The 13,696-nt window shown below is 33.8% G+C and overlaps 1 protein-coding gene across 3 annotated transcripts in view; it reads right to left on the reverse strand.

Moving 5' to 3' along the window:
• Positions 1-70: 70 nt before the first annotated feature.
• Positions 71-13,696, reverse strand: part of LOC111636359 (rab-like protein 6) — a 45,580-nt gene continuing 31,954 nt past the window's right edge. Inside the window, exons 16-17 of one of the 3 annotated variants that reach the window (XM_023381591.1) lie at positions 12,283-12,383; positions 71-1,208 (exon numbers count right to left, since the gene is read on the reverse strand). In XM_023381591.1, coding sequence (XP_023237359.1) covers positions 999-1,208; positions 12,283-12,383 — 311 coding nt within the window. In that variant the 3' untranslated portion in view covers positions 71-998. Of the gene's footprint in view, positions 1,209-11,954; positions 11,982-12,282; positions 12,384-13,696 lie in introns of those variants that run through there. The other 2 variants (XM_023381590.1, XM_023381592.1) reach the window with 2 other exon arrangements.

Consider the following 13,696-nt stretch of genomic DNA (forward strand, 5'->3'; position numbering starts at 1 on the left):
AGAAAAAGTTCTTATAAAGTAATTTTTGTATTTTCCGGAAAAAATTTACATGATTTAATTTAAACATCATAGAAGTAAATTGTAAATAAATCTTTATTTCAATTACATTTAAAAGTGGAAGGATTAGTTTAAAATCTGAAAATAGTTTTTCAATAAAACATCAACAAAATAATTGGCAGGTGTAGTTATTTTCTTCCTTTACAATTTCAGACATGAATAAAGTTTTTAAATTGGGCTAACATTATACATAATAAAACAGTACTATGTTGTTTCTTTTTTTCCCCCCCAAGTACAGTTTAATCTTAGCAGAAGTCGTCTCGGGATTCGACTAATATAAACCCGAAATCGTAAATTTTTTTTTTTCGTTTTTGTCTTAAAACTGGACGAAATTGTAAGGCAACTTATACAAATGAGCCGCTATTTCCCATGAAAGACAATGCAAATTTATCAGATTGCAATAGAGTCCAAAATGAATTTATATTCTCGAAATTGACCTATATACTAATTTTTAATTTCCCCCTAGTGAACATTTCTTATTAAATTTAAATGATTAAACATCTATTATACAATATTTAAATATTTTAACTTTCTCTTTCCTTAAGAGCACTATATAAATCTTACATTTGCCATCCGAGAATAACAGGACAACTTTAAAATAATATTTATGTACACCAACAGTTTGTCATTAAATGGCAAAAGAAATTATTATTTTTTAATTAAAAACATAAGTAGCACATCTTATCAATCCAATTCACTGTTTTATTTACACAAATAATGGCATATAATGTTTTTAAGTTTACATATTTGAAATTATATTACACAATGTTTTTTTCTTTTTAGTTAATTTTTAAAAATTCTTTTTACAGCAAACATCAGTCATTGGAAATTTCGGAAAATGCAACCGATTCTCTGTCCGACCGGAGCTCGAGAGCAAGAAAAACATTGCTCTCGCAAAGACAAAAGAGGCAACTCTTCCGGCTCCGTTTTCCTCTTGGCCTTCAGATGGTTTCGTACATCTCTGGTCCTCCGGGGTGGTCGGCGCTAGATCCGAGAAATTCTTCCAGTCTGTCCAGGTCGGAAGAACTGTCCATTTCTCCTCCCGCTTCCTGCTTTTGTTTCTTTTTCTTCTTCTTTTCCTTCTTGCCAGAGTGATCAAATTCCTTGTCTTTCTGTTTCTTGTGTTTATGCACTTTCCGGTGTCCTTTTCCCTGCAAATGTTCAAAAAATTTAGATTAATTCTTAGTTTATTAATTAAAATATTGTAAAAGTCATATATATTGCATAATCTCTGCTTATCTGCTTCAAAAATAGGGAAAAATTTTATGAATCCTTAGCAGCAAACTTGTTATGTAAGTAAGGCGCAATGTGGGAAAACCAAAGACAAGAAAATCTCATTTTCTATCATGGCTTAATTCTTAAGAATGTTTTAAAGTAACCTAAAAGAAATTACTGCCTTAAAGTTAGAGAGTTCAAGGGCATAAAATCGTTCCAAAAAGCAGTGGAAAAAAATTATGGATGACGATAAATATTTGGCAGTACTGATGACAATAATCATATTGTGATTTGTAATCCATCAACAGATGCCATCTGGTAAAATGTAGAGCCAGAAATATTCATAGCAGACAGAAAAATGTAAAATATAGTTGGCAAATTAAACAAACTGTGTTATTTATCTCTGTTTCCTGCCAATAATGACATAGTTTGTGTGTTTATTGGTAATAGTTTGTTAAAACACTTTCTTTATACAAATAGAGCTTCAATTGGTGCAGTGGACACAACTTAACTCCTAGTTAGCCTAGTCAATAAATTTTGTTTTGTGCACCAGCTATGAAATGATTCAAATAAACTTTTTTGGGGACAAAAATAAGCATTTGGCTGAAGATAAATGCTATAAATTGAGTATTAACACAATATGTTGACTGAGAATGGGTGAAATAATCCATCATGCAGTGTATATATAAAAGAAAACTGCCTAAAAATGTAGCATCCATTTTCTGTAAACAGAAAATCAATGAAATGCTTAACATTGAAATTTTAAGTCTTTCAAAGTGAAACTTTGTGCTTGAAAATACTAAGATGCGCAACAGCCGAGATTATCAGACTTATTTACTGGTTGGCTACACATTGGCCAGGATGACATAAAAAAAGTAATTTATAGTTTCTTCTTAAATATTATTATTGTCCTGGCCAATGTGTTATTATGTTATGGTGAGTGAGTAGACTCTAAAAAGAGGCCAACTTCACTGAGAAAAAGAGTTTTGTTCCCCAGGTGTGTGAAAGGACAAAAAATAATGATGTTTATAGTTCCTTCTAAAATTAATTTTTAATGCAACATCAGTAAATATCATCTTTATAAACAAGATTATCCATTTAACATTAGAAATTTTGCTTGCTTTTTGATATTAATGAAAAATTATGTTTTCCCATAAATTTCTAATTTATTTTTAAGCTAAAGATAAACTGTTACAAGTTGTGTGCTTAGACATTGTAAAATTATAACTATATTTCATTCACAAAGTTAATGAATGGACTGAAGTGGCCACCTCGTTGCCATATGCTACAAAATGTATCTATTCCATTCTGTCTCACTGTAGAAGCAACAGCAGTGTCCTAATAAAATACAAACATCCATTAATTGTTATACATTTAATCCCGGAGACAATTGTTAAGAAATGTACTGCTCTTGTAAACTATTGCTTGCAGAAGCATGCAAGAAGTTATAAAAAACAGAATATAAACTCTTGTATCTGGATTCAAGCTAGTTAAACTGAGAAATGTGACAATTTCTGCCAACCCCAACAGAAAGCACATTTTATAATTTGGTCGAGGTTGGTTGGTTGGTTTTGGTTTTTTGGCACAAGAGCCATATAGGCTAAGCTGCGCCATAACAAATGGTAAATAATTATAAACATCACAAATAACAAACATATGACAAAAACAAATAAATAAATAAATAAACAACAGCAACAAAAAAAACAAATATATACATATTAATAACAAACAAGAACAAACAAAAAGCTAAAAGATAAATAAATAGATAATTAAATAGGTAAATAAATAAATAAATAATTAAATTTCTTTACACAAATTATTGACTTTTAAAAAGTCTAATATATCATAAAAATTGGGCCTCTGACCCAGAATCTGTTTAAAATTTGCATTTCCAAAATGCTGCCTACGCCTGGTCTCAAAAACAGAGCAATCGAGCAGTATGTGTTTTACAGTAAGAGGACAGTTGCAATACTGGCATACTGGCTGCTCGTCACCCTTCAAAAGGTATTGATGAGTCAACCGAGTATGTCCAATTCTCAAACGAGTAATAATAACTTCAGATCTCCTGTTATAAAATTTCTTGTGTGTCCAATTTTCTATCGTAGGTTTGATCTCATGCAGTTTATTGTGGACTTGTGCGTTCCACATATTTTGCCATCTCTCTGCTAGTCGTTTTTTAATGACTAGCTTGAAATCACCTCCTTCAATACGCATTGTGTGCTGTGGAGGACTAGCTGATTTTGCAGCTGCATCTGCTTCTTCATTTCCTCTTATACCAACATGGCCTGGGACCCAACAAAATTTTATAGAGAAATTCCTTGCAAGAAGATGGCTAAACAATTTACGAATTTTAATCACTATAGAGTGAGAACTAGGTTCACACGAGATCAAAGCCTGAAGTGCACTAACTGAGTCAGTGTAAATAACACAGCGACAATGACCTTTTCTGATTACATAGTTTAAGGCTAAGTGGATAGCATGCAGCTCTGCAGTAAAAATAGATGAATTCGATGAAATTTGCTCTGCCACAATTTCATCCTGGCAGACAAAGGCTGAGCCAACATAATCATCCGATTTAGAACCGTCAGTGTAAATGGGAATTAAATACCTATCATTGTGTTGGATTTCTGCAAAGTGCTGTTTATAGACATAGTCTGGAGTTGATTCCTTAGGAAACTGCTTTAAGCTAAAGTCAACATTTATCACAGGAGTAGACCAGGGTGGCGTACTATCAATCTCGGCCTGTGAAACGTTGCTTATGTTCAGGTCGATCGTGCTGCTTACATTCTCCATTCTTATGACGAACGTAGGGACACTGCTTGGGCGAGCTTCAAATAACCTTTTCAGCTGAGTATCTGATACTGTACAATCAACTGAAGGTTTAGTATAAGATTTCTGTTTTAGATAATAAAAAAGAGACAACTGTTCTCTCCTGAGTGACAGTGGAGGCTCATAAGCATCCACGTACAAACTTTGGACGGGGGAAGTTCGGAATGCACCAGTGCACAAACGCAAAGCTTGATGATGGATTGGATCCAGCATCCGAAGAGTAGATTCTCGCGCAGAGCCATAAACAATGCACCCATAGTCCAGCTTAGAGCGAACAAGGGCCCTATAAATCCTGAGCATAGAAACTTTGTCTGCTCCCCAGGATGAGCAGCTTAATACCTTTATAAGGTTGAGAGATTTTAAACATCTACTCTTCAGGTTGCGCAAGTGTGGCAAAAATGTCAGTTTTTGGTCAAAACAAACACCCAAAAACTTAGCCTCATTCACAATTGGGATTTTAACCCCATTTAAATATATTTCAGGATCCAGGTGCAAACCACGCCTTCGGCAGAAGTGGATGCACGAGGTCTTCTCTATGTTGAAACTAAAACCATTAATCTTGGACCAATTGTCTATTCGATTTAGGGAGGTTTGCAGTTGTCTCTCAATGAAACTCATGTTGCTAGACTGGCAGGAGATCTGAAAGTCATCCACATACAAAGAGTGTTTCACACTGGGAGGAAGACACTTAGCTATGCTATTAATTTTAATTAGGAACAGAGTCACACTCAAAATACATCCTTGAGGAACACCTTCTTCTTGGACAAAAGACCTAGATAGAGTGTTGCCCATCCTGACTTGGAATCTTCGATTCTGCAAAAAGTTTTTTATAAAAATTGGCAAATTACCCCGCAATCCGAATTCATGTAGATCACGAAGTATTCCGTAACGCCAGCAGCGATCATAGGCCTTCTCTATATCAAAGAATACAGACACTAAGTGTTGTCGTCTAACAAACGCTTCGCGTATGGATGTTTCAAGTTTTACTAGATTATCCGTGGTACTTCTGTTCCTACGAAATCCACTCTGATGTGGTGAAAAGTAGTTCTTTTCCTCTAAGAGATACATCAGACGTCTGTTTATCATCCTCTCAAAAAGTTTACACAGGCAACTTGTCAGAGAGATTGGTCTGTAATTAGAGGGATTCTTGCGGTCTTTACCAGGTTTTGGAATAGGGATAATAATTGATAATCTCCAAGAGTCAGGGAAATTATTTTCTGTCCATATTCTGTTAAACAGGTGCAAGAGATTAGAAAGGGAACTGTTTGACAGATTTTTAATCATGCTGTAGTGGATTTTATCTGGGCCTACAGCACTATTCCTCGAGCGAGAGAGCGCTGTTTGTAATTCAATTCTAGTGAATGGCACATTATATTCCTCATTAGATAAGGAATGAAAGTTTAAACACTGTTTTTCTCTTTGGGCTTTATAAGCCTGAAAATTTCTTGAATACATAATATTGCTAGATGAAGTAGAAAACGTTTCACCCAACGTATCAGCAATACCCTGTATATTGCTGATTATTGTGCCATTATTTTCCAGCATGGACAGAGAGTGAGAAGCATATTTCCCATTGATTTTATGAATTTTATCCCAGACTGCTTTTGAGCTAGTGGAAGATGTTATGCTAGAAACATACTTCCTCCAAGAATCCCTTTGGCTTTGCCTTCTTATTCTTCTGGCATTTGCCTTCGCTTTTTTAAAAGCTATCAAATTTCTAGCAGTGGGGTATCTTCTAAAAATTCCCCATGCTTTCTTTTGTGCTTTAAATGCTGCCTCGCAATTCGGATTCCACCATGGTTTCGGATGCTTTGGATATCTAGTTGATGTTTTCCCCATTGTTTTTTCCGCTGCCTGAATAATAGTAGAAGTGACAACTTCAACTGCATCATTGATATCAGCAGTATTGGCCATTTCCTCAGTGATGTTAGCCATAGAGGAGAATGCAGGCCAATCTGCCGTTTCCAGTTTCCAGCGTGGTGGACGGGCTGTTTCACAGCTTTCTCTGCCTCGATATTTTAGAAATATTGGGAAGTGGTCGCTAGAGAGTGGATTAGATCCAACCTCCCATGTAAATGCTGAAAACAGGTTTGGACTTGCTAATGATAGATCAATGGCAGTGAATGTTCTTGTTGGGGCATGGAAGTATGTCACTTCTCCTGTATTAAATAAATATAACTGCTGATTGCCTATGAACCTTTCAATGGTCCTGCCTCGACGGTTAATGTCGGGACTGCCCCACATTGGATTGTGACCATTGAAATCACCTAGTAAAACAAATGGAGTAGGCAACTGTTCAACCAAAGCATCCAATTCATCTTCGTTGACTCTGACATCTGGTGGCAAGTATATAGAACAAACCGTGACAGTTACTCCAATAGAAATTCTGACTGCCACAGCTTGCAGCTCTGTTGTTATTTGTACCGGCAAGGATGGGGTGCGGTTGGAAACCAGAATAGCCACACCACCACTTGCACGGTTGTGGCTATCATCATCCTTGCGGTAGAGATCAAATCCTTTTAAAGTAATTCCCTCTCTAGGTTTCAGATGAGTCTCCTGGAGTGCCACGCAGAGAGATGAGGTAGATGATGTCAAGTGTTTAATGTCAGAGAAGTTGTTGCGAAAACCACGACAGTTCCATTGGATTATTTTATAATCCATTATGTGTTTGAGGCAGCATTCTTAGAAAAAGTGTCCCTCTTCAGTTTAACTGATGATTTTCCTTTTGGAGGTGACGTTGGTTGGGTTACCTCCATATTATTCTCTTCATCAGAGATATCAGAGAACTCACTCATGGACTGAGCCTCTGATTTTTTAGATTTAGAGAGAGCTGCTTTCACTCTCTGTTTGTTTAGTGGGTTCTTATTAGCCTTTTTAGAACCCAGGTTTCTTGTAATTACCCCTGTTTTAGGCAGGGGTGTTTTTCCTTTTGTGATCTCCTTTTCTGGTGTTTGTGTAGACGGGAGTATTAAACATTTCGCATGGCGAGTAAGAGATTCGCTTGGGGAGACAGAGATATCAGTTTGAACCCCACATGACATTGTGGATTTCAACACAGAAGCAAATGTTTTCTGTTTCACTACTGTGCTTTGAGTGACCATTCGCCGAGCCTCCGGGTATGGTATGTTGTTAATGGTTTTTACTCGCTGGATTTCTTTCTCTCTCTGCCATGCTAGGCATTTTCGAGAGTAGGCAGGATGGGCATCTTTGCAATTCACACAGCACGGAGTAGTGGTACACTCAGTACTCTCGTGACCTTCAGTTCCGCACTGTGCGCATATGCTTTTCCCTCGGCACGATGTTTGTGAATGTCCAAATCGCTGGCATTTAAAGCAACGCAGCGGATTTGGAACATATGGGCGAACTGGGCAGCGCAGATAACCTGCTGTAATAACAGATGGCAAAGTCGGTTTATTAAATGTCAAAATAAGGTGTTTGGTGGGAATCAACTTGCCATCTCGACGAATGGAAATGCGTCGGACAGCAGTGACACCTTGGTCTGAAAGGCCAATCTGAATATCTGATTCATCTTCAGATATCAGATCGATCTCAGATATTACCCCACGTGATGAGTTTAGGCTCACATGTGGGGTGACAGTGACTTCCATTTCTCCTAGGGTCTTTGTTTCCAGAAGTTTTGCCGATTGTTGTGGGGAAGCTGTTTCCACCAGTAAATCTCCAGATCTTAATTTTTGTATTTTTTTCAACTGTCCTATGGTCGATTCAAACAATTTTTGAATCAAGAAAGGAGAAGCTTTAGCCAAGGGTTTTTCTCCGGTTGCGTGCACTACTAAGAACGCTGGATTAGTGGAGATTTTTTTGTTTGTTTTTGTTGTTGGTGCACAAGAACTTTTTGAATTTTTTGAATCCATAATTACAGAAAAAATTCAGCTCCTAGTGACCCCACCCACCATGGGGCCCAACAAGGGGATGCCGTCACATGGAGTACTTCCATAGACCGTCACACCAGGGTTTCCCAGGAGCTATACCCTCACAATGCAGTCAAGAAGAGCACATCTAGACTGACATGTCCGCCCGGTCTGCATCGATCGGTTGACTCCAAGCCGAGGTCAAGAATGACTCAACGACCAGCCGATTGACTCAAACGGAGCCTGATTTGAGCCTCCCGTTTATCCGAAGCAGGGGCCAAAGCAGTGTGTTGGGGACGTTATGTTGCCCCTCAACTACCAGGATCCCCCTTTCCGGCATACGGGACACCACGCACGGCAAACACGTGGGTGGGCGTTCAGATCCCAGGGATGGTAAAGAGGAGTTTCTAAACCATCTCTGGGAGGTCCCCTCACCACGGACAGGAACCCACATCGAGGGGATAATTTGGTCGACTGTTTTCTCTTTGAGTTTCATATTTGAAATAACTATTAAAAACTAGCTAATATTTTTAAAATTTATTATTACTCTCTTGAATTTTATATTTAGATTTATTCAATAAATTCAAATTAAGCTTATTAGGTCACACTGTTTCTACTCAAGCAAATAAGTTATCTGTTAAGTAGTCATTATCGATACTAACTAAGTGGCACGGATATCTGGAGAGGTGTCATGTCTTAGGCCTATGGTAATGGCTATATTGGAGAAGAAAAATAAAAAGTATTAATGCTTAGTGTTAGACTAGTTAAATTTGAATTTGGCACCATTAAACACAGTTATGGTCAAATTTTATGCCCATTTACTCAAGTATTATGTCTATCCAAGTTATTTGGATGGAGCAAATTGGTAGGCTTGTAATTTGTTCATATGGAGATTCTGTTAATTGCACACAAAAATTTAGTGTTTTATTATAAAAATGATTTATACATATAAACAATAATCTTCAATGCTAATTAATATACTCTTACAGTTTAGATGAAAAGAAAGAAATATAACCTTGTTTTTTTCTTTGTGCTGCAAGTTTCTAGTGGTGGTGGAGTCTTCACTCACCGCTTCCGATCCTTCGGTGGTTGCGCTGGTAGAAGATCTGCTGGGAACTGAAAATAGAATACATTAATTTTATATAAATATTGTTTAAATTTTGGTAGAATTCATTATTGAATAAAACTAAATGCAATGAAAATATTAAATTTTATACACAGAATTGCTTAAAGTCAGCTAAACTTAATTTTTTTATATTATTATTCACAAATACTATAGTACAATGCAACATAATATATGTAAATTTTCAGTAAGCTTATTCACTAAACTTTCGTTCTCACTTCATTCTGGTTTTCAATTAGCATAAATAAATTTATTTTATATTCTGATAAACAGTACAAATACAATCAATCATTATTGTAATAATAATATAGTAAAATTTAAAACAAAAATTAGAAATAATGATCATAGTGAAAAGTAAATATAGCAGAATTCTGTAATCAGACATTGAATACATTTATAAAACTTTGAGTTACTTAGCTTATTTACCCAAAAATAAAAATTTATTTGTTTTACTTTAGAAATACCTATCAAAACATGGCTAAATGAGAAGGGCTTATCACATTGGAATGAGATGGAAACCACACACATCCTAATGTGATAATTCCTTCTCATTTAGCCGTGTATTTGGGCTAAAAGCATACTTAATTTAGGCATTTCTAAGCTGTTGTTTTGCACTATCAGCTTTAATATGTAGCATTAACACAAATCATCATCAGTCTTAACTAGTGCTTTACAAGATAAACAGCAATGGTTTAAATTTCTAGGATTTGTTCCTTCAATTTATGGTCAAGTGAATTATTGGTTAATAATAGTAATAACTATTAAATTGTCTTAATACCTTTTTAATTAACTATATTATGTTATGGTTAACAAAACCAGAATTTCCACTAATTGCAGTCGTATTTACCTCCTCTTAATGATATCAGTACGGGTGAGTATTAAAGTGATTACAATAAATGGATTCTACTATATTGTGTCAATATGCAAGCTGCTATATTCAGACTGAAGAGAGGCAGTTGGGGAAATGAATACCGAATTAATTGGCCATTTACTATATCCATAACATTTTATATTAAACAATTAATTTCATATTTTCTGAGATAAGCAATAATTTCAATCAGATTTGAACGAGGCCACAACATTGTTAACAATATCTACAAACCTCTGAATTAAGGTTTCGAAACAAGTTGAATATTGAAATTATTTTTCATAAAAAATTAATCTTAAAACCAATAAAGGTATTTTTTCCATATTGTCAGAATCTTATTTTAGTATATAGCCTAAAAGTGTTCTGAAAACAATTATTTTTGCAAAAATATTTGTATCAAACTTTAAACAATTTTACTTTAGTAGTTACATAAAAATACAGAGTTGAATCTGTTAATGTCAAACAATTTGTTATGCAAACAGAACAAGCACATGCAAAAACGAATGGATCACGTGCCGACAAACTGTAATACAAATGTAATTATAAATTACATATTTATGACTTTTAATTAATTTCTACATAATAAACAACAGATGAAACTGGAGAAAAACTTATAAGATGATGTTTAGTTTCTATCACTCCAGCAATTAAAATTTAATCATTTCTTTGGTTTCAATTTCTACAAAATAGAAACCAAAGAAAAATTTGTCAAGATTCAATTAATCTGTTGTTTATAATACAAGACTTACCGCTTGTTGTTCCATTTGTTGGTTTCTTTGAGAAAAGATAACCTTTTTCTAGAATACTTAAGTCTTCATTTTCAAGTCCGTAACATGGTACTACTGGCAAAGTTGAAGGAGTACTTATTTCATTTGACGTATTTGTTGCATTTTCTGACACATTCGATGGGATATCCTAACATAAAATTCGTAAAGTCAACATAATTGTTGTCATTTTAATATACATCAATTAAAAAATTAATAATAAGTTTAAGAATCTTTTAAAGCACTTTCTAATATGTCACCCAATTTATTGAGCAACGTCGAGCAAATTAAATTCTTATGCAACGTACCGACGTTGAGACAGGAACGGCAACTGGTGGCATTTCAGTAATATTTTTATCTGAAAGATAAATTTATTTATTTTAAAATAACAATTTAACTACAATACAATATCTATATGATAAAATTCTTATTGAACAGAGTGAAAAAACTGTTTTAAAAGATTATTTTCGTTAAAAGTTTTATCCTACTTTCTCTTTACTGTGTTGGCTGGAAAGTTACATAAGATATGAAATATTTCAATTTCAATCTTTTTAAAAGGAAATCTACGTATTGCCATAGAAGGATAAAATTATTCACATTTATCTTGTTTTCTTTAATCCCTTTGCACTTTAATTATAAATTTGAAATTATTCTGACAGCAATTTAATTAAAATGCCTCAATGTCGACTTACTAAAATATAAATTTTTGTCTACAAGTATGTATCTTCTAATATCAGGACTTTGTAGCATTATCTGTAAAGCCAGTATAATAAGTCCTGATACTAGAAGATACGTACTTGTAGATGAAAATTTATATTTTATTCCGACAGTACTTTGAAGTGTTAGATTTTTCAGTAAAGTGTGTAAAAAATTATTTATAGAATTAGAAGTGTGTCTAAAATGTTATGANGGTGGGCGTTCAGATCCCAGGGATGGTAAAGAGGAGTTTCTAAACCATCTCTGGGAGGTCCCCTCACCACGGACAGGAACCCACATCGAGGGGATAATTTGGTCGACTGTTTTCTCTTTGAGTTTCATATTTGAAATAACTATTAAAAACTAGCTAATATTTTTTAAATTTATTATTACTCTCTTGAATTTTATATTTAGATTTATTCAATAAATTCAAATTAAGCTTATTAGGTCACACTGTTTCTACTCAAGCAAATAAGTTATCTGTTAAGTAGTCATTATCGATACTAACTAAGTGGCACGGATATCTGGAGAGGTGTCATGTCTTAGGCCTATGGTAATGGCTATATTGGAGAAGAAAAATAAAAAGTATTAATGCTTAGTGTTAGACTAGTTAAATTTGAATTTGGCACCATTAAACACAGTTATGGTCAAATTTTATGCCCATTTACTCAAGTATTATGTCTATCCAAGTTATTTGGATGGAGCAAATTGGTAGGCTTGTAATTTGTTCATATGGAGATTCTGTTAATTGCACACAAAAATTTAGTGTTTTATTATAAAAATGATTTATACATATAAACAATAATCTTCAATGCTAATTAATATACTCTTACAGTTTAGATGAAAAGAAAGAAATATAACCTTGTTTTTTTCTTTGTGCTGCAAGTTTCTAGTGGTGGTGGAGTCTTCACTCACCGCTTCCGATCCTTCGGTGGTTGCGCTGGTAGAAGATCTGCTGGGAACTGAAAATAGAATACATTAATTTTATATAAATATTGTTTAAATTTTGGTAGAATTCATTATTGAATAAAACTAAATGCAATGAAAATATTAAATTTTATACACAGAATTGCTTAAAGTCAGCTAAACTTAATTTTTTTATATTATTATTCACAAATACTATAGTACAATGCAACATAATATATGTAAATTTTCAGTAAGCTTATTCACTAAACTTTCGTTCTCACTTCATTCTGGTTTTCAATTAGCATAAATAAATTTATTTTATATTCTGATAAACAGTACAAATACAATCAATCATTATTGTAATAATAATATAGTAAAATTTAAAACAAAAATTAGAAATAATGATCATAGTGAAAAGTAAATATAGCAGAATTCTGTAATCAGACATTGAATACATTTATAAAACTTTGAGTTACTTAGCTTATTTACCCAAAAATAAAAATTTATTTGTTTTACTTTAGAAATACCTATCAAAACAGGGCTAAATGAGAAGGGCTTATCACATTGGAATGAGATGGAAACCACACACATCCTAATGTGATAATTCCTTCTCATTTAGCCATGTATTTGGGCTAAAAGCATACTTAATTTAGGCATTTCTAAGCTGTTGTTTTGCGCTATCAGCTTTAATATGTAGCATTAACACAAATCATCATCAGTCTTAACTAGTGCTTTACAAGATAAACAGCAATGGTTTAAATTTCTAGGATTTGTTCCTTCAATTTATGGTCAAGTGAATTATTGGTTAATAATAGTAATAACTATTAAATTGTCTTAATACCTTTTTAATTAACTATATTATGTTATGGTTAACAAAACCAGAATTTCCACTAATTGCAGTCATATTTACCTCCTCTTAATGATATCAGTACGGGTGAGTATTAAAGTGATTACAATAAATGGATTCTACTATATTGTGTCAATATGCAAGCTGCTATATTCAGACTGAAGAGAGGCAGTTGGGGAAATGAATACCGAATTAATTGGCCATTTACTATACCCATAACATTTTATATTAAACAATTAATTTCATATTTTCTGAGATAAGCAATAATTTCAATCAGATTTGAACGAGGCCACAACATTCTTAACAATATCTACAAACCTCTGAATTAAGGTTTCGAAACAAGTTGAATATTGAAATTATTTTTCATAAAAAATTAATCTTAAAACCAATAAAGGTATTTTTTCCATATTGTCAGAATCTTATTTTAGTATATAGCCTAAAAGTGTTCTGAAAACAATTATTTTTGCAAAAATATTTGTATCAAACTTTAAACAATTTTACTTTAGTAGTTACATAAAAATA

This window comes from Centruroides sculpturatus, unplaced genomic scaffold (genome assembly GCF_000671375.1).
Source record: "Centruroides sculpturatus isolate CEXI.00-Female unplaced genomic scaffold, Cexi_2.0 scaffold1060, whole genome shotgun sequence".
Lineage (NCBI taxonomy): Eukaryota > Metazoa > Arthropoda > Arachnida > Scorpiones > Buthidae > Centruroides > Centruroides sculpturatus.